General features: G+C 46.2%; 1 protein-coding gene across 2 annotated transcripts in view; it reads right to left on the bottom strand.

Moving 5' to 3' along the window:
- Positions 1 to 16,059, bottom strand: part of ap1m3 (adaptor related protein complex 1 subunit mu 3) — a 68,664-nt gene extending 52,605 nt beyond the window's left edge. Inside the window, exon 1 of one of the 2 annotated variants that reach the window (XM_078218799.1) lies at positions 15,649 to 16,059. In XM_078218799.1, coding sequence (XP_078074925.1) covers positions 15,649 to 15,900 — 252 coding nt within the window. In that variant the 5' untranslated portion in view covers positions 15,901 to 16,059. The remainder of the gene's footprint in view (positions 1 to 15,648) is intronic. The other variant, XM_078218798.1, reaches the window with a different exon arrangement.
- Between the last annotated feature and the right edge of the window lie 10,771 nt (positions 16,060 to 26,830).

Raw genomic sequence — 26,830 nt, 5'->3', positions numbered from 1 at the left:
ACTGCGGTGGATAGACTAAATCACCTGGGACTCTGCCATCTTCCTGATCTTTAAAGTGGTGACAGCACTTCACCTGAAGAAGGGGCTTAGAGCTTCGAAAGCTTGTGTGGCTTTTGCTACCAAATAAACCTGTTGGACTTTAACCTGGTGTTGTTAAACTTCTTACTGTCTAAACAGAGATGCCCATACCCCATGAACTTACTAAGGTCCACATCAAACAAAAATTGTACAGCCAGTTCACAAACTAAAGTGAGAGTGGTACACATTGTACAAACAGTACAAAGCTAAAAGCAAATTACTGTGGATGCTGGGATCTGAAACAAAAGGCAATGTTGGAGATATGATAGCTACTAGATAATGCTACATTCAGTGTCAATGGGGAGGCATGAATGGAATTTCCCCAGTGAAACCAGATCATTTAGCATAAACATTAATGTGCCTTAATTGAGTCACTGGCTTGTGACTCTAGCTTAAAGTGTTTTAGTACACTCATTCGCCAACTTCTTTAATCCCAGATCATTCTAATTAGTAAACTCTTCTGGTTCATTTGAGTCCGCATTTGAAAGGTGTTTGGAAGGATCTGCAGGTTGATACACTCAACCTGTCTGACCATGTTATGAACAGATCTTCCTTCGGTCATCAAGTCCGAGCGTTGGACTCAAACCTGGAACATCTGGCTCAGAGGTAGGGATGCTACCCACTGTGCCAAAAACCTCAACTATTTTCTGTACCACTTTTTATAAATCCACTCTAGTTTACATGCAAATCCCTTCCGTTTGATTAAATTTGTGAACATGAAGCTTCAAGTTCAAGATGCAAATTAAAGACCATGCAGACGCCAGTATTGTTCTTTGGAGTCCTCCATTAAGTTACTTTCTCTTATCCTTCTGAGGCACATTCCTAACTAGTGCTTGCTTCTTTGTATCCTTCAGACAGTCCCTTATTAGTTCAGATTCCTGCTGATTTTATTGTTTTAACTGTGTGTATACTTGTCTATTATAAGGAACTTTTTAAAAGGATTTCAGGAAAGCTGACCACAGAGAGAACCTGTCGTGTCACCCCTCCCCCCGAAGGGGTTGACAAACATGGTCAGGCTGAACCTTATTTTTGAGAAGTGGAATTCACATTTCATTCACAGCCAAAGGATGCCCCCAGAACACATCACAGCCAAAGAATTACATTTGAGTGCGTTCACTGCAGCCGAGAGGCAGCCATTTTTCATACAACTAGATTCTACAAACAGCAATGAAGAACCAGGCAATCTGCTTTGATGGTGCTGAGTTAAGAAATGTGGGATAGTGGGGGGGGGGGGGGGGGGGAAATGGCATCGAGGTAGATGATCAGCCACGATCTGTTTGACTGCGGATCAGGCTCGATGGGCCGAATAGCCTCGTCCTGCTCCTGTGTTCTGATGAGTAAATGTTAGCCAGAATATCAGAAGCATATTCTCCTTCAAATAGAGTCATGGGATCCTTTACATCCATCCTGAGAGGGTAGGTGGCTCCCTGGTTGAAAATAAAGTCAACCTTCTAGAGCGTGACACTCTCTCAGAATTGTGCTGGAGTCGCAGCCTAGATTATTTGCTTAAATCCAGGAGTAATTCTTCGAACACACAACCATCTTATTCAGAAGCACCGGTGCTATCAGTAATGCAAAACGACACCTAAAGCCAATATGGTTGCTTTTTGTTATGATGTTTAATCCTCTGTGGTATAGTTAGTGCCATATGCATCGAGTAACAAAGAACAAACTGTAAATAGCATACGGTTAGTGCCAAGGGATGTATACTAGCTTCCAAACAGGAAAACATACTATCATAACACAGCTAACAATTCATTCTGGCTTACGGATATTGCTTCGAGTGCTCTGCATGCTTTCTGCACTAAATATCATTCTAATACAGTAATAATTTTTAATACTGCGGTTTTGATCATTCTTAAAAACGAAGCGGCAATTAGCTGGGACTGTCCAGTTTTTGATCGAGGGATAGAACATAGAACATTACAGCGCAGAACAGGCCCTTCGGCCCACGATGTTGCACCGACCAGTTAAAAAAAAAAACTGTGACCCTCCAACCTAAACCAATTTCTTTTCGTCCATGAACCTATCTACGGATCTCTTAAACGCCCCCAAACTAGGCGCATTTACTACTGATGCTGGCAGGGCATTCCAATCCCTCACCACCCTCTGGGTAAAGAACCTACCCCTGACATCGGTTCTATAACTACCCCCCCTCAATTTAAAGCCATGCCCCCTCGTGCTGGATTTCTCCATCAGAGGAAAAAGGCTATCACTATCCACCCTATCTAAACCTCTAATCATCTTATATGTTTCAATAAGATCCCCTCTTAGCCGCCGCCTTTCCAGCGAAAACAATCCCAAATCCCTCAGCCTCTCCTCATAGGATCTCCCCTCCATACCAGGCAACATCCTGCTAAACCTCCTCTGCACCCTCTCCAAAGCCTCCACATCCTTCCTGTAATGTGGGGACCAGAACTGCACACAGTACTCCAAGTGCGGCCGCACCAGAGTTGTGTACAGTTGCAACATAACGCTACGACTCCTAAATTCAATCCCCCTACCAATAAACGCCAAGACACCATATGCCTTCTTAACAACCTTATCTACTTGATTCCCAACTTTCAGGGATCTATGCACACATACACCTAGATCCCTCTGCTCCTCCACACTATTCAAAGTCCTCCCGTTAGCCCTATACTCAACACATCTGTTATTCCTACCAAAGTGAATTACCTCACACTTCTCCGCATTAAACTCCATCCGCCACCTCTCGGCCCAACTTTGCAACCTGTCTAAGTCTTCCTGCAAACTACGACACCCTTCCTCACTGTCTACCACACCACCGACTTTGGTGTCATCAGCAAATTTGCTAATCCACCCAACTATACCCTCATCCAGATCATTAATAAATATTACAAACAGCAGTGGCCCCAAAACAGATCCCTGAGGTACACCACTTGTAACCGCACTCCATGATGAATATTTACTATCAACCACCACCCTCTGTTTCCTATCCGCTAGCCAATTCCTGATCCAATTTCCTAGATCACCCCCAATCCCATACATCTGCATTTTCTGCAGAAGCCTACCATGGTGAACCTTATCAAACGCCTTACTAAAATCCATATATACCACGTCCACTGCCTTGCCCCCATCCACCTCCTTGGTCACTTTCTCAAAAAACTCAATAAGGTTAGTAAGGCACGACCTACCTGCCACAAAACCATGCTGACTATCACCTATCAATTCATTACTCTCCAAATAACTATAAATCCTATCCCTTATAATTTTTTCCAACATCTTGCCGACAACAGAAGTGAGACTCACCGGTCTATAATTCCCGGGGAAGTCTCTGTTCCCCTTCTTAAACAATGGGACAACATTCGCTAACCTCCAATCTTCTGGTACTATACCAGAGGCCAACGACGACCTGAAGATCAGAGCCAGAGGCTCTGCAATCACTTCTCTTGCCTCCCAGAGAATCCTTGGATAAATCCCATCCGGACCAGGGGATTTATCTATTTTCAGACCCTCCAGAATATCCTGCACATCCTCCTTATCAACTGTAATACTGTCTATTCTACTCCCTTGCAACCCAGTGTCCTCCTCAGCTATATTCATGTCCCCTTGCGTGAACACCGAAGAGAAATATTGGTTCAATGCTTCACCAATCTCCTCCGGTTCCACACATAACTTCCCTCTGCCATCTATAACTGGCCCTAAACTTGCCCTAACCAACCTTCTGTTCTTGACATACCTATAGAACGCCTTAGGATTCTCTTTAACCCTATCCGCCAAAGTCTTCTCATGTCCCCTTTTAGCCCTTCTAAGCTCGCTCTTCAACTCCCTCTTAGCCAATCTAAAGCTTTCTAGTGCACTACCCGAGTGCTCACGTCTCATCCGAACATAAGCCTCCTTTTTCTTTTTAACCAACAAAGAAACTTTTTTGGTGCACCACGGTTCCCTAGCCCTACCAATTCCTTGTGTTTGCAAATTGTGTTTACAAATTGACTTTTGATAGAACTATGGAACCTACAGCACAGAAACAAAGCAACTGGTCTCTGCCAGTGTTTATACTACAAACAAGCCTCCCTCCACTTATTCCTACCCTGCCCCCATATACCTCTATTCCTTGCTTCCTTGTGTCTGCCTTAACTGCTATACGGAAGTGAGTTCCACATTCCGGCCACACTCTGCGAAGAAATTCTTCATTTCATCTACAGAATTAGGATTCCCATGTAGTATTTGCAGTGGCTATCTTGTATTTATGTTCCTTTGTTCTGAAGTCAGTACAAAATTAGGATCACAAGCACCTATTTTCTTTGGGTGCGAAGAGTACTTTTAGTCAAAATGGCGTCCACAGTGCTTGCACACACTTTTGGAAGGAATTGAACTAGAAGTCATGTTGGTGAGGGCAATAGCGGTGCAGCAAGCAACCACAAACTATGCTGAGACCATAAGAAATACAGAGTAGGCCATTCAGCCCCTCAAACTTTCCCTGGCATTCAATAGGATCATAGCTGATTCAACATTCCTCATGTCCACTTTCCTGCCCTTTCCCCATGATCTTGGATTCACTTACTGATCAAAAATCTATCTCAGCCTTAAATATACACAAGGACTCTGCTCCCACAGTTCTCTGTGGCAAGGAGTTCCAAAGACTCACAACCCTCTGAGAGAAGAAATTCCTCCTCATCTCAGTCTGATGCCCCTTTATTCTGAGATTATGCCCTCTGGTAATAGACTCTCCCATGAGGGGAAGCATTTACCCTGACAAACCCCTTAAGAATCCCAGAGCAGGCAGATCATGATGCCAATCAGCCCTTTGGAGCCCAATGTTTCTGCTAACTCCCTCTCTTAATCTCACATACACCTCAACATGTGTTCAGGATCAAAGTACAGCTCTTCCCATCCATCTGCGGTATTTCAACTACTTGTTGGTTCATTTCTTCCCACTTTGATTCTAAAACGTTTGCTGATTTGAGTCGAGGACTGACATCAAAGCCTCTGGTCACTCTCCGACATGGATGAAACAGTAGCCCCATTCGCTCTGAAATATGCCATTACTCAGAGAATGAACAGAGTAGGATAAGGTGCTGGAAATTGGAGGAGGTGGAGGGGAGAAGGGCTCTCAGTAGGAAGCCCTATCCACTTGGGGTGTTCAGAGAACAATGCTCTATCTGAATGAAGAACAAAGTGCATGGCAGTTGTGCTACATAAAGATGCCCTTTTGAAATCTGTCACCTGCTACAACTAGTCTCAGAGAGGGCAAGGACAGCATTGTCAATGGCTGAGAAAGTGACTGTGGCGATGACATGGTGGAGTTGGAGATATTTACAACATCTCAGTTTGATGATGCATAAGGGAGGTCATTAAGACTCTTTATATAATTTCATATTCGTAACTTCCAAACTCTCTATTGAGAGAAAAGAGCCCCAGCCAGCTCATTCTTCTGTTCATTGCATCCTTACAATTCTGATACATGGAAAGAAAGAATTTGTTATATAGGCTATGGGCAGTATGGGTGGCACAGTGGTCAGCACTGCTGCCTCACAGGGACCCAGGTTCGATTCCTGGTTTGGGTCACTGTCTGTGCAGAGTCTGCACGTTCTTCATGTCTGCGTGAGTTTCCTCCAGGTGCTCTGATTTCCTCCCACAGTCTGAAAGGCACGTTGGTTAGATTGCATTGACCATGCTAAATTCTTCCTCAGTGCACCCGAACAAGCACCAGAGTGTAGCGACAGGGGGATTTTCACTTCATTGCAGTGTTACTGTAACCCTACTTGTGACTTTAATGAATAAACTTTAAAACTTTAAGTGCTTTATGGCCAACAAAGTAGTTTTGAAGTATAAACACTGTTGTAATAGTAATTATATTACTATCATTGTTGCAATAATGATTGTCATCTTTATCATTACCTTCTAGCTGTTTATATGCTACATGACAATTAGCCAATTGTCATGTAGAATATAAACAGCTAGAAGATAATGACGAGATAGTAATTATTGACCTAGTTAGGAAATTGGTTAAGTGGCAAGAGACAGAGTGGTGATAATGGGTAGCTACTCTAATTAGCTGCATGTGATTAGTGGTACACCAAAGGATTTTCTTTGCAGCATCAACCATTCACTGTATTATTGACTTAGATGATGGATTAGATGGACACCAATCCAAATATGCCAATGACACAAAGGTAGATAAGTAGTGTAGATGTGCGTCAGGCTGGTTTGAGCTACCATTGCCTCCACAATCAAACCATCACGCAAATGGAAAGGTCCACCATAAAGGGAACTACAGTTCACAGACTTTATCTAACAGAAGGAGCAGCAGTTCTGCAGAGCAAGCTTGAAGACAGATTCTGAGCAGTGACATTAACCCAGCAGAGCAATGAGAACATTCAAAATCCATCCTGACAAGAAACATCTGTGGAAGTGGAAGGCTTCTCAACCAGACGGAACCAAGATTGGTTTGATGAAAATAACATGGAAATCCAAAATTTCTTTGGAAGTAAAATTCTTTCCACAATTGAACACTTCCATTCTCTGATAATCAGGTTACTAAAGGTGCATATAAGGACGCCTGCAGCACTCTGCAAACCAACCTCCGAATCATCCAAAACAGTGTTTGCTGAGAGGATGTGTGCAGATTTGTTTTTATTCATACGTGGGACATGTGCGTCGCTGGCTGGCACAGAGTGCTAGCAGTCAGCAGCCTACCTCCAGGGGTGTCAGAGGAACTGACACTCCCAGTTAAGTACAAAGCCAAGACTCCCTGATTGGCCCATCAATTGGATCCTTAATCAGGGAGTTCATACTTCAATGGACCAACCCCAATGGCCTGACCGAAGTCATTGCAGAAGTCTGAATGTTTAGACTACAAAAGCATTACCATACTCTCCAGTGTAGGTAAATTCTTGGCCACAGTACTCAAATAGATTGGTGCTGACAATAGTTGAAGAAAGTTTCAATGGAAGTCCCAGACACCACAAAGGAACTTACAACATGATCTTTGTCCTGAGACAGATCCAGAAGTGTAGAGAACAGAACATGGGCCTCTACACTAGTTTTGTAGATCTCACCAAGTAAGATCAAAGACACTTACTGCCTCAGAGAAATAAGTTTGCAACGAGCTACATTATTGATATTGTCAGCCGGGATGGACTTTGGGAGATATTAGGTTCGCTCCAATGTTTCTCACCGTATCCCGTCAACTGCACAATGATCAGGTCAAGCAGAATAGAGTCCTCTTTAAAGCATCATTATCTCCAATCCTGCGAGGAAAGGGTGTGTTCTGGCAACAAAGCTTTTCCTTAGTTTCTTCAGTATGCCGTTTCAAGAGGCAAAGGCAGGCTAGACAGAGCATATAAATCCACACCCAAACAGATGACTATTGACACGCACCAAAGCCATAGAGTCGCCTATCATAGAGCTTTGGCTTGCTGACAATTGCACTCTCTGACACACACAAAGGAGGTAATGCAGCTCACTGTAAACTGTTTCTCTGAGGCAACAACTGCTGTTTTACTGCAGAAGAAAACAGAAGTGTTGTATCAACCACAGCCCGAGAAAAGATCAATCCACTGCAGATCAGCATTGACGACAGCAATCTCAATGCACTACACAGTTAACCTGTCTGGGTAGCATTAAGTCAAGTAATGCTATTATCAAAAGGACATGGACAATCAACTGTCCACACCCAATAGCTCCTCTCGAAGCATGTCTGGTTAAACTTTTCACGACACACTTTTACCAAAACTCATGTGTACAGAACAGTTGCCGTCACCATCCTTCTGTATGTGTCAAAATCACGGGTCCTGTACAGAAAACAACTGTGACTGCTGGAGCACTTCCATCGATGCTGTCTTCAATCCATCATGAATATCAGACGGAAGGACACAAACAACACAGTCTTCAAAACAGCCAATTTCCCCAGAAATGAATGCATTCTCTCTCCTTGCCAATTACATTGCCATGACACGCGTCTCACATGGAGGATTCCAGAACACCAAAAAACAGTATTTTATGGTGGACTGTGCTCTGGTAAGTGAAATCAAGGTGTTCTTTGCAAATGCTTCAAAAATCAGCTCTCTCATGTGGGTGAGCAGTAGGATGCCAGCCGGGAAGGCTGGCACTCAGCAACCGGGCACACCTACCAGCCCAAAACAGATACACAGCTACTTAAAAAAAGGTGCTGCCAATCAAAGGTGTTATAACAGAACCTTCCAAACCAGGAGTTCCAATGACCCAACTGCAGATCAAAAATGACAACAATTACCACAGAGGTAAGGCTTCCCATGATCTTTGCCCTGCAAAGAATCTGCCATCATCATCAAATGGAAGCATAAAATTACAAATGGGTTAAGTGAATGGGCAAACTGTGGCAAGTTGATACCAAGGCGGCACAGTGGTTAGCACTGCTGCCTCACAGCTCCAGGGACCTGGGTTCAATTCCCGGTTTGGGTCACTGTCTGTGTGGAGTTTGCACATTCTCCCCATGTCTGCGTGGGTTTTCTCCGGATGCTCCGGTTTCCTCCCGCAGTCCAAAGATGTGCAGGCTAGGTGGATTGGCCATGCTAAATTGCTCATAGTGTCCTGGGATGTGTAGGTTAGAGGGATTAGTGGGGTAAATGTGGGGGTTGTGGAGATAGGGCCTGGGGTAGGATTGTTGTCGGTGCAGACTCAATGGGCCAAATGGCCTCCTTCTGCATTGTAGGGTTTCTATGTTCAGTGTGGGCAAATGTGCGGTCAGTTCATTAAAATGTCATCAACAGAGACAGAAAATAATCTGAAAGGCTAATGGAATGCTGGCCTTTGTTTCTAGAGGACAAGAATACACAAAGGTAGAGGTTATGCTGTACCCATGCAAAACCCTGGTTAGACTACACCCAGAGTACTGTGAGACATAGGGCCCGATTTTACCATCAAGTTATGCCCATTTTCGGGCACGTAAACTTGGTAAAGTGAGGCGGATAGCACAATCTGCAACCACCTCCCTTTACCATTCCCCCTTTACCAAGCGCCTAAAATGGCCACAATCGGGGCCATGCCCAAAACAGGCACGATGTCAAATTAAATGCATTTGCATTCTTTAAATTGACTTAATAGGCTGGACGCCCAAATTTACCAGCATTTCCCCCTTTACCATCGCCCGTCCAGATTCGGCGCGGAACAGACATGGTCCCCAAAAATCTGATTCAGATGCTCCAGCTTCTGAGAAGGTAAGTTCTGAGCTTCCAGCGTCCCTCTGACTCAGAGGGAGGGAGGCGAGTCAGCTAGATCTCTGGTAGTGGGGGAGGAGGGAGGCGGGTCAGATCATTCTGTGGTGGAGGGGGGAGGGGATGTCTAGTGCCACTCTGCGTGTGATCAGTGGGGGGAGGGGGAGGAGGTCAGAGGGCTGCGATCGGTCTGGGTAGCAGGGGGGGGGCGTGTGGGGGGATAAAGGGGACAGTTATGTTGTGGGGATGGCGCAATGGGGCCAGGGGGGAGGCATTATCCTGCCCAGGAGCGATGTGACGGGAGCAGTTTTTCTATTTTCTTTTACTGTGCCTTAACAATTGGAGGCACCGATCAGAGCTACAGTGTTTCGGGCACATTAAACCCCGCCCGCAGGTTTCTGCAGTACGATTCAGAATCGCTGCTTTTCTTTCAGGCAGAGTGCGTATGGGGGCGCCCGAGAACGGGCCTAAAAGTCGGATCTGAAACACTCCCAGTTTCAGCACTTAGAATCAAAATGGTAAAATCGGGCCCATGCTCTGAAAATTAGATTCATATCTTTCAAAAGTGAAATTAAGAAACACTTCTACACACAGATGATAAATCTATGCTGCACTACCGTCAAAGTCAAAATAATCTTCCTGGAGGTGGAGTGGAGAACGACAATATAGTTCCAAGTCAGGATGAACTGTGGCTTGGAGGAGAACTTCCATGCATCTGCTGCCCTTGTCCTTTTAGGGGGTAGAGGCTGTGGAGTTGAAAGGTGCTGTCAAAGCAGCCTTGCTGAGTTCCTAATGTGTACACATTAGTAACAGCTTAGATGGTACAGACTGCTGCCACTGTGCGTCAGTGGTGGAGGGATTGGATATTGAAGGTGGTGGATGGGGTGCCAATCAAGCGGGACTGTTTTGTTCTGGATGGTGTTGAGTTGCTTGAATGCTGTTGGAGCTGCATTTGTCGAGGCAAGTGGGCAGCACGATGGCACAGTGGTTAGCACTGCTGCCTCACAGCGCCAGGGACCCGGGTTTGATTCCCGGCTTGGTTCGCTGTCTGTGTGGAGTTTGCACGTTCTCCGTGTCTGAGTGGGTTTCCTCCAGGTGCTCAGGTTTCCTCTCACAGTCCAAAGACGTGCAAGTTGGGTGAATTAGCCATGCTAAATTCTCCCTCAATGTACCTGAACAGGCGCCAGAGTGTGGTGACTAGGGGATTTTCACGGTAACTTCATTGCAGTGTTAATGTAAGCCTACTTGTGACTAATGAATAAACTTTTACTAACTTTAAGTGGAGAATATTCCATTACACTTCTGACTTGTGCCTTGTAGATGGTGGAAAAGCTTTAGGAGTCAGGAGGTGAGTTACTTGCCACAGAATTCCCAGCCTCTGGCCTGCTTTTGTAGCTATAGTATTTATATGGCTGCTCCAGTTCAGTTTCTGGTTAATGGTAACCCTCAGGATGTTGAGAGTGGGGAATTCAATTATGGCAATGCCATTGACTATCAAGGGGAGATGCTTGGATTCTCTTTTGTTTGGGATATGCTGGCACTTCTAGTGGCATTACTTGGCACTATCAGCTCAAGATTGAATGTTGTTAAGGTCTTGCTGCTTATGGACAGGGAATGTTTCAATGTCTGAGGAGTTGCAAATGGTTTTGAACATTGTGCAATCACCAGCGAACATCCCCAATTCTGCCATCATGATGGAGGCAAGATCATTGATGAAGCAGCTGAAAATGATTGGGATTAGGACACGACCCTGAGGAACTCCTGCTGTGATGCCCTGGAACTGAGATGATTGACCCCCAACAACCACAACCATCTTTCTTTGTGCCAGATACGACTCTAACCAGCAGAGAGATTTCTCCCTGATTCCCACTGACTCCAGTTTCTTGATGGCTCTTTGATACTTGGTCAAATGCAGCCTTGGTGCTCAGAGGCAGTGATTCTCACCTCACCTCTGGAGGTCAGCTCTTTTGTTCATGTTTGGACCAAGGCTGTAATGAGGTCAGGAGCTGAGTGCTCCGGGTGGAACCCAAACTGAGCAGCACTGAGCAGGGTATTGCTGAAGAAGTAGCATTTGATAGCACTGTCAACAACTCCTTCCATCACTTTGCTAATGATCGAGAATAGGCTAATGGCTGGCAATTGGCTGGGTTGGATTTGTCCTGGGATGGGGTAACTTTGCACAAGCCTTAAATCTCCACACCCTCTTAGGATTCTTTTTAAGGAAAATGTGTCAATTTCTTTTGAATTATCGCAACCATTGATTTCTCTTCTTGTATGCCTTCTGTGAAAATTCTCTAGTGGAAGACTAGGGAGGGAATCCTGACTCATACCAAGTAGTTTGGGTTTTTCTTCTACAAATTACAATTGATGCCAGATCAATTGTTAATTTAAAATTTCAGATTGATAACCTTTTGCCAACAAAAGATGATATGGAGAGAAGGGAAGTAAATAGATCTCATTGAATAGTGGAACAGCCTCAAAGTGAGAAATGACCTACGCCTGTTCCTAATCTGTTTCTTTTTAGTGATATTGGCTGAGGAGTACCAGATAGAAATTTCCTGCTGGCATTTAAATTGTGCCATTAAATCTTTTACATCCACCCAAGATGTCAGTTTAGCATCTTACTTGAAGACAGCACATCTGAAAGTGCAGCACTAACTCAGTAATGCAAAGTCAATACTCTCTTCCACCTTCTTCCGTCGGGAAAAAGATACAAAAGCCTGAGGTCACGTACCAACCGACTCAAGAACAGCTTCTTCCCTGCTGCTGTCAGACTTTTCAATGGACCTACCTCATACTAAGTTGATCTTTCTCTACACCCTAGCAATGACTGTAACACTATATTCTGCACTCTCTCCTTTCCTTCTCTATGTATGGTATGCTTTGTCTGTATAGCACGCAAGAAATAATACTTTTCACTGGATCCCAATACATGTGACAATAATAAATCAAATCAAAATTCAACTTAAATCTCATGCTCAAGTCTCTGGAGTGGGGCTTGAACCTGCCACCTTCCAACTCAATGGCACCAGTGGTGGTAATGGGCCAAGGTTAAAAGGTTGTTGTAATCTCCTTATAAATCTTTCTGCACCTATTTCAATGCATCAATGTCCTTTTAGTTTATGCATGGAACACAATTGCACACAGCAAATTCTCTTGTATTTTTCCTCTCTCTCTAACATTAAACTAACTGGTCTCTGGTCTGGTTCCTGTTGAATACCAGTTTGATTTCCTATGGATCTTTAAGTATCCACAAGTGTAATGATTCTGGGCAGGAGGAGTCTTGTTCTCCTTAAGCATAGCTAGTCCAGTATCTCCACTCTTACCATCTTAGCTGTAGCAACATCCTTTGACCTCTACCACTGCCATTTCTACACAGGTTGCCTCTTCAGTGAAAACTGAAGCAAAGTATCTATTCAGTATGAGGCACTAGAAACTGTTGACGGACAGAGAGATTTGGACGTCCGTGCACTAAAAGCTAGTGGCAGGTACAAAATAATAAAAGATTATCTTGACTTTGGAAGCTTTTTTTGATTCCTTTGTGGGATGTGTCTCTCGCTGGCAGGGCCAGCATTTATTGCCCATCCCTAATTGCCCTTGAACGGAGTGACTTGCTAGGCCAGTTCAGGAAGCATTTAAGAGTCAACCACATTGCTGTGGCTCTGGAGTCACATGTAGGCCAGACCAGGTAAGGATGGCAGATTTTGTTCCCTCTAGGACATTAGTGAACCAGATGGGTTTTTTCAACAATGGTTTCATGGTAACCATTAGATATTTAATTCCAGATTTTTATTGAATTCAAATTTCACCAACTGCCATGGTGGGATTCGAACCCGAGACGCCACAGCATTACCGAGGTCTCGGGATTACTGATCCGATGATAATACACCATTACCTCCCCTTGTGCAACATCAATTGATCAAAATGATACCTGGGCTGAAAGGTTGAAATGATGAGGATGTTTCATGAATCATGATTGAATCTTGAGTATAAAAGAGGAAGGGATGATTAAATTGAAGTCTTTTGACCAAAAATCTCTCTACCCCAGCCTTAAACATATTCAACGATGATGCACCAAAAACAATCTGGGATAGAGAATTCCAAAGATTTGCAACCCTTTCAGTGAAGACATTTCTCCTCATCTCAATCCTAAATAATTGGCCCTTTATCGTGATACTGTGCTCACTAGCCAGGCAAAACATTCTCACCCTGTCAAGCCCCTTCATGATCTTGAATGTTTCAATGAGATTGTCACTCAGTTTGCTAAATTCCAGAGAACCATAGCCCCAACGTCCGTGGGCTCTGACAAAGTCTCATCCAGACTCGAAACATCGGGCAGAATTTTACCAGCACGTCCGCCCAAGGTTCATACGATCCTACCCAAAGCCGACAGATGCGTTTCCAACGTTTCCCGGGGCGGGTGTGCCGGTAAAATTCTGGCCGTTGGCTCTATTTTCTCTCCACAGATGCTGTCAGACCTGCTGAGATTTTCCAGCATTTTCTGTTTATGTTTCAGATTCCAGCATCCGCAGTATTGTTTGCCTTACTCCCTGCCTTGTTGGGCAAGGATTATGAAGCTAGTGGTAGAACAGTGCTGAATGGTCTGGCCCTTGTCACACCTGCCTTCATACCTGGTCAACAAATCTTTCGATAGTCCTAATAGCTTTTCCACTGGGCCAGACTCCAATTCCATTCGAATTGGGTTGAAGTGCAGCTGGTCCCAGCAGCTCAGCCACTTCTTGGTACCTTATTGTAACCCGCTTGACACAGAAGGGGAATTTGCAAAGAGGTTGACAGGTAGAAGTAGCACAGAGGCAACTGCTCAAAGGCAATATTTTGGTGCATTGGCCATGCTAAATTCTCCCTCAGTGTAGCTGAACAGGCGCCCGAGTGTGACGACTAGGGGATTTTCATAGTAACTTCATTGCAGTGTTAATGCAAGCCTACTTGTGACACTAATAAATAAACTTATTTTCTTTTTTGCCATGTTTTTTATGTTAGTTATAACATATATAATGGTGGCACAGTGGTTAGCACTGCTGCCTCACAGCATCAGCGACGCAGGTTCGATTCCCGGCTTGGGTCAGTGTCTGTGTGGAGTTTGCACGTTCTCCCCGTGTCTGCGTGGGTTTCCTCCAGGTGCTTTGGTTTCCTCCCACAGTCCAAAGATGCACGGGTTAGGTGGATTGGCCATGCTAAATTTGCCCCTTAATGTTGGGGGACTAGCTAGGGTAAGTGCATGGGGCTGTGGGAATGGGGCCTGGGTGGGATTGCGGTCCTAGAAATCATAGAAACCCTACAGTGTAGAAAGAGGCCATTCGGCCCATCGAGTCTATACCGACCACAATGCCACCCAGGCCCTATCCCCATATCCCTACATATTTACCCGCTAATCCCTCTAACCTACCCATCTCAAGACACTAAGGGGCAATTTTAGCATGGCCAATCAATCTAACCCGCACATCTTTGAACTGTGGGAGGAAACCGGAGCACCCGGAGGAAACCCACGCAGACACGAGGAGAATGTGCAAACTCCACACAGACAGTGACCCAAGCCAGGAATCGAACCCAGGTCCCTGGAGCTGTGAAGCAGCAGTGCTAACCACTGTGCTACCGTGCCGACCCTCGGTCGGTACAGACTCGAGGGGCCGAATGGCCTCCTTCTGTACTGTAGGGATTCAATTCTAATAAATAAACTTTAACTTATTTTCTCTTTTGCCTGATCTTTTCCAACTCGTCACAACGTGGTGGAGCCTAGTGACTTGTGTGTGATAGTAGCAGCACAGAGGTTTCGGGAAGGGAACGTAAACAGGTTTTAATAGCAGTGAATCTTCGGTTGGCAATATGTTGAATATCGTTGGCACAAATCCTGGTGGAGGGGGTGGGAGGAAGGAGATTGCAGAGTTTAACACCAGGGAATCCCGTGGGGATAGGAGAACATGAGTGCAAAGCGTTAATAATAGTTGTGTCCAGCACTCACTGATGAGTCTCTATGTTGACTGGTGTCTCTGCTGTCACTGGGTCTTAAGGGACTAACTAATCCGGCACCCAAGATCCGGACATCACCGTGTCTGTGTGTGGAAGGAGGAGTGTCAAGGACAGAGCGAAACAGCCATGATGAAAACTAATCCATATTAGTTCTGTGCTGAATTCCAGCCGTAACTTTTGCTACATTCAAATTCGCAAAGAACGCCCTCTGTAGATGTTTGAGAATCATTCAGACCCGGGGGGTAGGGGAGAAAAACTTTCACCCGCAATTTAAGTTTGCAGACATTTCTGCAAATTGAATTTCTCCGCCTGCCAGTGAAATTGTCAAACTCAGGAGAAACTGGCATGGTCTCACCTGCGAGTTCAGGTAATGTAGCTGTCCCCACCAGCCTCTCTAACCCCCCCAGCAAGATTCACCCCTTACCTTCCCCTTGAGGTCGAGCAGGAACACAGCCGAGGCTGACATGGTTCTCCGGAGCAGCTGAGCGGGAAGCCAAGTCCCAGTTTCGCCCAGGGGACTGTCACCTCGCTGGGGGCGAGTCTTCCTGGTTTCCGTATCCTCCGCGTCACGGACACCGATACCGACAGCTTTGTGACTCTCGGGAGCTGGAGCTGGAGCGCACAGCGGCACCCACCCGTGTGTAAATACAGCACACAAACATTCACACACACACATACACAACTACCGGCACCAGGGAAACTTTGATGCAAAAAATAGCCACATTTGCACAGGCATCGACACATTGTAAACTCACCAATGATAAACAGGAATCATCCCGCACACTGACCAATTTACCAATCACATCATTCTCTCCTTTCCCAACTCTCCACTTCCAGTGTCCTTCCCCAAACACCTTGTCACCGCCTCCCCCCCGTTGCCCATCCCCTCCCCTCACTGCCCATCCCCTCCCCCTGCCCACCCTCCTCCTCCCCCTGCCCACCACCCTCCCCCCACTGCCCACCCGCCTCCCCCCCTGCCCACCCCCTCCCCCGACTGCCCACCCCCATCCCCCCTCCACCCCCTCCACGTCCCCCCGCCACCCCCTCCCCGTCCCCGCTCCACCCCCTCCCCGTCCCCCCTCCACCCCCTCCCCGTCCCCCCTCCACCCCCTCCCCGTCCGCCCTCCACCCCCTCCCCCCCCCATCCCCTCCCTGTCCCCCCTCCACCCCCACCCCGTCCACCCTCCACCCCCACCCCGTCCCTCCTCCACCCCCCACCCCGTCCCCCCTCCACCCCCCACCCCGTCCCCCCTCCACCCCCCCAACCCGTCCCCCTCCACCCCCCCACCCCGTCCACCCTCCACCCCCACCCCGTCCCCCCTCCACCCCCACCCCGTCCCCCCTCCACCCCCGCCCCGTCCCCCCTCCACCCCCGCCCCGTCCCCCCTCCACCCCCGCCCCGTCCCCCCTCCACCCCCACCCCGTCCCCCCTCCACCCCATCCCCCCTCCACCCCATCCCCCCTCCACCCCCACTCCGTCCCCCTCCACCCCCACTCCGTCCCCCTCCACCCCCACCCCGTCCAGCCCATCCCCTCCACTGTCCCCCTACCGCCCCTTTCCCCTTTGCCCCTTTCCCTTCCACCCCACCCTGTTCCCATCCCCCTTCCCTTCTCTCCCCCTCTCCCTCTCCCCCTCTCCCCCTTACCCCATCGCACCTCCCGCTCCCCCCTCCCACACCCCCTCTCCCTCTCCCTCTCCTCCATCATCCTCCCCTGTCCCCATCCCCCCTCCCCGTCCCCCCTCCCCGTCCCCCCTCCCCTGTTCCCCTCCCCCATCCCCCTCCCCCTCCCCCCTCCCCGCCCCCCCTCCCCGCCCCCCTCCCCCGCCCCCTCCCCGTCCCCCGTCCCCCTCCCCCATCCCCCTCCCCCTCCCCGTCCCCCTCCCCCGTCCCCCGTCCCCCGTCCCCCTCCCCTGTCCCCCTCCCCCTCCCCGTCCCCAATGCCCTCCCCGTCCCCCCTCCCCCTCCCCATCCCCCTCCCCCTCCCCCCTCCCCATCCCTCGTCCCCCTCCCCCGTCCCCCTCCCTATCCCCCTCCCCAGTCCCCGTCCCCCTCCCCCGTCCCCCTCCCCATCCCTATCCCCCTCCCCATCCCCCTCCCCATCCCCCCTCCCCGTCCTCCTCCCCATCCCCCCTCCCCGTCCCCCTCCCCCTCCCCGTCCCCTCTCCCCGCTCCCTGTCCCCCTCCCCCTTTCCCCTCCCCTTTCCCCTCCCCCTTTCCCCTCCCACCTTCCCCTCCCCCCTTTCCCCTCCCCCTTCCCCTCCCCCCTTTCCCCTCCCCCCTTTCCCCTCCCCCCTTTCCCCTCCCCCCTTCCCCTCCCCCCTTTCCCCTCCCCCTTCTCCTCCCCTATCCGCCTCTCCTCCCAATCCCCCACTGCCTCTCCTCCCCTTGCCCCTCTGCTCCTCCTCCATCCATTCCCTCTCCTTTTCCCCCTCCCCTTTCCCCATCCACCCTTTCTGTCCTTCCCCCTCCGTCCAGCCTTCCCTCCTCCCTTACCTCCCAATCACCCTCAAACCTTCCCTCGTTCCTCCTCCCCTTCCCTCATTGTCCATTCACACGTATCCCTTCTTTCCCCATCTCTCAGTGCCCGGCTCCTCTCTTCCTTCACTTTTCTTCCCCTTTCAGCTGCCTTTCTTCCCCTACCTTTCCCCATTCTCCCTTCCAACTTCTCCCTACCCTTTTGCTGAAGGCCTCCTTTCAGGTGAAAAGTGAAACCTATTCTGGTAAATGTTCACAAGCGGGTGCTCTATTTGAAGTAGATTAGAAACTCTCCTGGAGCTGTGACAACATTTCTCCCTCAAGCAATCGCATAAAAACCAGATTAACTCGTTACTGAGATGTTGTTGCGGCAGGATGATTGAATTTCAAAACGAACCAACTGTGAAGTGCTTTGATGTGACAAGATACTACATAAAATCAAGTGCATATTATTAGTTTTATTTTTTGAATGTTAAATGCTGTAGTGAATGCACTCAGCAGAATGCAGTACAGTTTACATCATGTCATTCCTTCCAGTTTCAAAATCAACAATAATCAATCACACCATATTAGAGTGCATTAAAATTATAGATCTTTGCACGGTAATCGCTTGTATAAAACATATTTATTTACATTTCCTGAATACAATCATATTAAGGAAGCTTTTGTTGTCCATTCTGGTCTTCATTTGCCCCCCTGATTAACATGCAGCCTCTTTGTTACAAGAATGAGACATTACACATTTCACAAAGGGTCATCCAGACTCGAAACGTTGGCTCTATTCTCTCTCCACAGGTGCTGTCAGACCTGCTGAGTCTTTCCAGCATTTTCTGTTTTTGTTTCAGATTCCAGCATCTGCAATATTTTGCCTTTATTACACATTTTGCATCTTAAAACACCGGCAGGACCGTAGGCAGTGGGACACTAAATTTACCTTCTGCCATATCAGGACGGCAGCAGTGAGACATTACAATTACAATATAACTACTGTATGTTTTTTAAAAAGAAGTCCTTTCCACTATGGGCGGCACAGTGGGTCGGCACAGTGGTTAGCAGTGCTGCTTCACAGTGCCAGGGACCCGGGTTCAAATCCGGCCTCCAGTGATACTCTGTGTGGGGTTTGAACATCCGTCCCATGTCGGTGTGGGTTTTCTCCGGGTGCTCTGGTTTCCTCCCACAGCCTGAAAATGTGTGAGTTAGGTTGATTGGCCATGCTAAATTTCCCTTTAGTGTCAGGGGAATTAGCAGGGTAAATACCAAGTGGAGTTACGGGGATAGGGCCTGTCAGAGATTGTTGTCGGTGTAGGCTCGATGGGCCCAATGGCCTCCTTCTGCACTGTAGGGATTCTATGATTCTAATTTCACACAAACAAAATCGGGAATGTTTCATGGATGTGGGAACGTGAATGTTAACCTCACTGTGTGCCTGCTTGTTCTATGGCCATGAACAGAAATGCTAATTATTCTGTGTTTCGATGGCTGAATTTGTTCCATAGGATTTAATCATCTTTAGCAGTGGAAACATGACATGCCGTTGGCCTACCTGCAAAAATAGCCATTTTGTGCCTCTCGAAGTGGCTGAAGAACAGTTACTGAACCGATCAAGTAATGGCTAATTCTTCATCCCACTTCCACTCTGACTTTGTTTTTACTCTTTGGCTACTTACACTGTTTGAATGAAGCTTGATGGAAGCTCAAGACACAGCACCCCACCTTTCAATTGGGCACTTCACAGCCTTCCAGATTCAATGAAAGGCCTGGATAGAGTGAACGTGGAGAAGATGTTTTCATTAGTAGGCAAGCCTAGGATCTAATGGCACAGCCTCAGAGTAAAGGGACGACCCTTTAGTACTGAGATGAGGAGGAATTTCTTCAGCCAGACGGTGATGAATCTGTGGAATTCATTGCCACAGAAGGCTGTGGGGGGGGGTGGGGGGGCAAGTCATTGAGTGTCTTTAAGACAGAGATAGATAGTTTCTTGATTGTTAAGGGGATCAAAGATTATAGGGAAAAGATAGATAGGTTCTTGATTAATAAGGGGATCAGGGGTTATGAGGAAAAGGCAGGAGAGTGGGGATGAGAAAAATATCAGCCATGATTGAATGGCGGAGGAGACTCGATGGGCCGAGTGGCCTAATTCTGCTCCTATGTCTTATGGTCTAATGGAAAAGGCGAGAGAATGGGGTTGAGAAACTTATCAGCCATGATTGAATCGCAGAGCAGACTTGTTGGGCTGATTGGCCTAATTCTGCTCCTATATTTTATGGTCTTAATGCTGAGTTCAACAATTACAGATTGTAAAAACTGCTCCCATTTTTAGTTTCTTTCGATCTTTTCTTGTTCCATTACCATTCTGTTTTCCCTTGCCTTATCATTTCTTTTGTAAATTAATCTCTCTTGCCTTCCACCCTACGGCAGATTTTCCCTACTGTTCTTTCCTTCCCTCCCTCCTTTTCCTGCCTCTGTATTTATATAAAACTTGTTCAACCACTTAGCCTTTGCCCAGCTCTGGCGAAAGGTCATCGGCCTGAAATATTAACTTTGTTGCTCTCTCCACAGGTGCTACATCACCCGCTGAGGGATTCCAGCAATTTATTTTTATTTTTCTGACTTCCAGCGTCTGCAGTCTTTTGCTTATGTTAAAGTAATGGCTAAGGACTTTAATACAGCTTCAGAGAATGGAAAATTCTCGAAATTTAAGCAGCGCAGCAGATTTGTGAAAACCCACCCCGTTCATTGCCTCAGTATATCCTCATTTTGGGATTAGATCCATAGAATTATGGGCGGCACAGTGACACAGTGGTTAGCACTGTTGCTTCACAGCGCCAGGGACCCGGGTTCAATTCCGGCCTTGGGTGACTGTGCGGAGTTTGCACATTCTCCCTGTGTCTGCGTGTGTTTCCTCCCACAGCCCAAAGATGTGCGGGTTAGGTAGTTTGGCCATGATAAATTGACCCTAGGTGTCAGGGGGACTAGCAGGGTAAATACATGGGGTTATGGGGATAGGGCCTGGGTGGGATTGTGGTCGGTGCAGTCTCGATGGGCTGAATGGCCTCCTTCTGCACTGTAGGGATTCTATGATTCTAATGAGGACCCAAATATTAGTGCTCCTGCATTTGGTTAACCTCCAAGATTGAAATCAGAAAGAATAAAACAGCTTTACAATTGGATTTTTAAAAATTGTTTTCATTGTCCACTTGTGGAGCTTGTATTGAAAACTATTCACTTTACTATTTTGGTTTCATTTAGCCTTTCTTGTGCTGGTAATAATTAAGTTCAGCATCTAAATGTTTTTGCAATGTTCGAATCCCCGTGAGGTGAAGTGAAGGACACAGAAAGGTGGCACTTTGCTAATCAACTGTTTGCAGTAACCTGGGCTGGTCTCTGTTTACTGAGTATTGTGGCATTATTAAAAAACCCGATGGTAGCCTATTTGGGTGGGTACTTAGAAAGCAGGCTGGGTTGGGGGAATTAAGACAACATAGAAATATAGAAACTAGAAGCAGGAGTAGGTCATTCGGCCTTTTGAGCCTGCTCTGCCATTCACTATGATCATGGCTGACCGTCAAATTTCTCCCCTCCCCCCATATCCCTTGATCCCTTTCGCCCCAAGAGCTATATTTATTTTCTTCTTGAAATCACACAATGTTTTGGCCTTAACTACTTTCTGTGGTAATGAATTCCACACATTCACCACCCTCTGGGTGAAGAAATTTCTCCTCACCTCAGTCCTAAAATGTTTGCCCCTTATCCTCAAACTATGACCCCGAGTTCTGGACTCCCCCACCATTGGGAACATTCTTTCTGAATCTACCCTGCCTAACCCTGTTAGAACTTTATAAGCTTCTACGAGATCCCCTCTCACTCTTCTAAACTCCAGTGAATATAATCCTAACCAATTTAGCCTCTCCTCATATGATGGACCTGCCATCCCAGGAATTAGCCTGGTAAACCTTGGCCCCGGCAGAGGCCTTGGCCCTCCAGAGGCAATGCTAAACCAATGCAGAAAAATCTGTCGCAAAATAATAATCCACTTAAAGAGCTTAACTGCTGCGTTGTTGACCTGCCTCCAGCAGAATGGCTGAACCGGCTGCTAACTGGAGTTTGGTTTCTCTGACTGGCAGCACTGCAAATTCTATATAAGCTCTTTCTGAAACTTCATTAACAAGGTATTAAAAAGCTTTAACAAACAATCGAAGAATTGTTACTAATTTCACTCTCGTGTATCGGGGAGTGAAAGAAGAATGCAAACTCGAGGGATTTAGCACTTCTGTTTCTAATCAGTCTTGAAAAATCACGATCGATTCATTCAATAATTCTTCACTAGCCACTGTTCTTATTCTAAAGTCTGGTCTTTCATCTGGCCCTGGGCACTTTTCAAATTTTAACACCTTCAGTACCTTATTAATGTGAATGTCGTCATCCTCGTTGTTTATAAAGTTCTTTGAGATATGTATGTGCAGGTTAGGTGGATTGGCCATGTTAAATTGCCCCTTCGTGTCCCAAGATGTGTAGGTGAGGGGGATTAGCGGGATAAATATGTGGGGTTATGGAAATGGGCTTGGGTAAGATGCTTTGAGGAAGAGTTGGTGGGCACTCGACAGACCGAATGGCTTCCTTCTACCCTATAGGGATTCTATGATTCTATTTTATGATTCTAACCTGAGGACATGAAATATACTATAAAAATGAAAATCTTTTTTTAACTCATCCACAAACATTTGAAGACTTCCTTCATTTTCCTCTGTGAACATCAGAAGGAACATAGAAACAGGAACATTTAGGCCCTCAATCTTGTTCCACCATTCGCTGAAATCATGTGCTGACCTATGACCTAACTCCCTGTACCCCCAATCTTGCCCCATCTTCCTTGAGCAGCACAGTGGCAGAATGGCTGGCACTGCTGCCTCACGGCGCCAGAGACCCGGATTCGATTCCCGGCTTGGATCACTGTCTGTGTGGAGTTTACACATTTTTGCTGTGGCTGCGTGGGTTTCCTCCAGGTACTCTGGTTTCCTCCCACAGTCCAAAGATGTGCAGGTTAGTTGGATTGGCAATGATAAATTGCCCCTTAGTCTCAGGGGGACTAGCTATGGTGAGTGCATGGGATTATGGAGATAGGGACTGGATGGGATTGTGGTCGGTGCAGACTCGATGGGCCAAACGGCCTCCTTCTGCACTGTAGGATTTTATGATTCTATGATCTATGTCTGTATTCTATGTATTCTATGTCTGTACAGCGCGCAAGAAACAATACTTTTAACTGTATGCTCATACATGTGACAATAAATCAAATAAATCAAATCAAATCAGAATCTTTGGTTAACAAAAATCTATCAATCTCAGATTTAAAATTAACAATTGATCTCGCATCAATTGCCATTTGAGAGTTCTGAACTTCTATCACCCTTCATGTATAAAAAGTGTTTCCTAATTCCTTCCCTGAAAGGTCTGGCATTAATTTTTAGATTATACCTCGGAGTATTAAACTTCCCAACTAACAGAAATAGCTTATCTCAATTTAACCTTTCTGTTTCCCATGGGATTTTGAAAACTTAAATCATGCCGTAATCTTTCAAGACTTCCTTAATTTTCCTCTGTGAATATCAGAAGGAACATAGGAACAGGAGTAGGTCATCTTGCCCCACCATTCGCTGAAATCATGCACTGACCTACGACCTAACTCCCTGTGCGCCCACCCTTGCCCATATCCCTGAATATCTTTGGTTAAAAAAATCTATCATTAGGGAATCCAACCCTAGTTTCTGCATTTTCTCCTTGTAATTGGACCCTTGGGCTCCAGGTATCATTTTGGTTAATCCATGCTGCACCCTCTCCAAAGATAATAGGCTTGGGGCCCAGAACTACTCCCAGTAACTAAGCTGCCATCTAGCCAGGTGTATGTATAGTTGTAGATTGTAGCCTGCTTTCTAAGACAACCTTGGCCCTCTAAAGACAACACTGAACTAATGCAGAAAAATCTGTCTCAACATAATAATCCACTAAAGAGCTTAGCTGCTACAGTGTTGAGCTACCTCCAGCAGACTAGGCGAACTGGTTGCTAACTGGAATCTTTTTTCTAATTCCTTGTATTCTAGTCCAAAGTTTTGTTAGCCTTGTTGATTATTTTTGTACCTGTTCATTTTAATGATCCGCTACCTGGATGCCCAAGTCTGTTTGCACCTCCACATTTTCTATTAGTCTTACACCATTCCGAAAGACCCCTTTTCTATTCTTTTTAGGACCACAGTGCATTTGTCTACAATGAAATTCATTTGCCCATCCATGCGATTTATCAATATCTCTTTGTAGTTTTGTGCTTCCATCTACACTGCTGACACTAGTTCTTTTTTATTTATTCGTGGGGCATGGGCGTCGCTGGCAGGCCAGCATTTATTGCCCATCCCTAGTTGCCCTTGCGGGACGGTTGAGAGGCAATCACATTGCAGTGGCTCTGGAGTCACATGTCGGTCAGGCCAGGTAAGGACGGCAGATTTCCTTCCCTAAAGGCCATTAGTGAATCAGATGGGTTTTTCCGATAATCGACAATGGTTTCATGGTCATCATTAGACTTTTAATTCCAAATTTTTAAAATTGAAATTCCACTATCTGCCATGGTGGGATTCGTACCCAGGTCCACAGAACTTTAGCTGAGTTTCTGGATTAATTGTCTAGTGATGATACATCGCCTCCCCATAATGGTTGATAAAACAATGGTTCTCTTTATGTCATAGGCAAATTTGGATATGTGGTTTTCTATTGTATCATTTAAGTCATTAATGAAACCAAAGAATAGTTGAGGCTCCAAAACAGAACATTGTGGGACACCCAAGTCACATCCTACCAATTAGAGTACCTGTCCATTATCCCTATTCTCTGCTGTTCAGCTAATTACCTAACCATGTCAATAATTAAACTTTAATCCTCTGAGCTTCAATGTGAACTAACAGTCCCTTATGAGGAATGTTTTCCAATGCCTTCTGGAAGTCCATATAACTAACATTCATAAACATTCCCCTATCTATTGCTTTAGTCGCCTCTTCAAAACTTTTAATCAAGTTTGTCAGGCATGATCTATCTTTTGGACAGCATGGTGGCACAGTGGTTAGCACTGCTGCCTCACAGCGCCAGGGACCCGGGTTAGATTCCCAGCTTGGGTCACTGTCTGTGTGGAGTTTGCACATTCTGCCCGTGTCTCCGTGGGTTTCTTCCAGGTGCTCCAGTTTCCTCCCACAGTCCAAAGATGTGCTGGTTAGATAGATTGGTCATGCTAAATTGCCCCTTAGTGTCAGAGGCACTAGCTAGGGTAAATGCATGGGGATAGGGCTGGGTGGGATTGTGGCCGGTGCAGACTCGATGGGCTGAATGGCCTCCTTCTGCACTGGAAGATTCTATGATTCTAAGAAATAATTTAACTCTGATCAACTGAAAAAGTTCAAGGATTTGTTTTTTATCCATGCAAGGAATGTGTGCATCACTTTGCTAGGCCAGCATTTATTGCCCACCCCTAATTGCCCTTGGGAAGGTGGTGATGAGCTACCTTTCTTGAACCGCTGCAGTCCATGTGGTGTAGGTACACCCACAGTGCTGTTACGGAGAGTGTTCCAGGATTTTGACCCAGTGACAGTGAAGGAATGGCAATATATTTCCAAGTCAGGATGGTGAGCGCCTTCCTTATTTTCATGAATACTGCTACAAGTTTTCAAGGGGCCTCATCGCTTCTGGCCACCTTTTAATATAACTGTGAACTTTTTTGTGTTTATCTTGAAGCAAAATATTCATGGAAGGATGCTGACGTTTCCTCATCTTGTGAATAATTTCATAATGCTCATTTTTCTAATGAACCCTCTCCATGGTGAGTGAAAAAGGAAAGGTTTGATTTGCTGGCAAGCTAAAACTAATACTGGAAACATTCTGCTGTTTATCTTTTCAGCCATTCAATCACATCTTGTTTCCCATTTAAACACAGGGTCATCCAACTTCCATTACAGGGATGTATGTGTTTTTCCACTGCCTGAAACCCCATTTAACTTCATTTGAGTGTTTCTCAGCTAAGCCGTCTCAAGCTCACGCTTAAATATTTCCCATTGTTACTCCACTGTTTTACTTACTAACGTCTTCCTCCAATGCAACCATGCTAATTCTTCTCGCATCCCAATGTAGTTTGTTCAACTCTCTTCACCTTTGTTTCTGACTCTATATATTCCTGCTCTGCAGTAACACTTCACAATGTACAATGCATGTAGATGAGCTGTGATGTTTATGGTAAACATGAGTTTTCTCCTTTCCCATTTCATCTAATCCTATCAGCGTAACCTTTGATTCCTTTCCCCCTCATGGGTTTATCTAACTTTCTTGTAAATGCATCAACAATATTCATCTCAACTACACCCTGGGGAAGTAAGTTCCACATGCGTACCGTGCGCAAACTTCACACAGACAGTGACCCAAGCCAGGAATCGAACCGGGGTCCCTGGAGCTGTGAGGCAGCAGTGCTAACTACTGTGCCACCATGCCGCCCCAAAGAGGACAAAAGTCTACTCTTTGGGTAAAGAAGTTTCTCCTGAATTCTGTTGCATTATCAGTGACTTTCCTATATTTATAGCTCTTCATTTTAGTACCTACCACGAACGGAAACATCTTTACCTCTGCCCTGTTAACCCCTCATCATTTTGATCACTTATCTCTATTTTTTTCCTTCCTTCCTTTTGCTAACCAGTCCCAGTTCATTGCTCAGAACTGTGTCCAAAATTGCACCTTTCCTGGTGTCGTTCACCATGTGGTGTCTCAGAAAACAGTTTTGAATCTGAATTTTGCTTCCAATACTTAATGCTGATACCTAATCATGACTAAGTACGGCTGTGCAGCTGTCCACATGTATCCTATCTCTTCTGTTCGGTTTGCAGTCCAGCCCTGGGTCTAAAGAAAACTTGTAGTTAAAGCAATTATGTTTTTTGTTACAGCAACAAAACAAATGTATCATAGAATCCTACAGTGCAGAAGGAGACCATTCGGCCCATCAAGTCCACACCGACCACAATCCCACCCACGCCCTATCCCCATAACCCCATGTATTTACCCTAGCCAGTCCCCCTGACACTAAGGGGCAACTTTAGCATGGCCAATCCA

This window comes from Mustelus asterias, chromosome 8 (genome assembly GCF_964213995.1).
Source record: "Mustelus asterias chromosome 8, sMusAst1.hap1.1, whole genome shotgun sequence".
Taxonomy (NCBI): domain Eukaryota; kingdom Metazoa; phylum Chordata; class Chondrichthyes; order Carcharhiniformes; family Triakidae; genus Mustelus; species Mustelus asterias.
The sequence above is the reverse complement of the archived record's forward strand: the minus strand, read 5'-3'. Positions and strand labels throughout refer to the sequence as shown.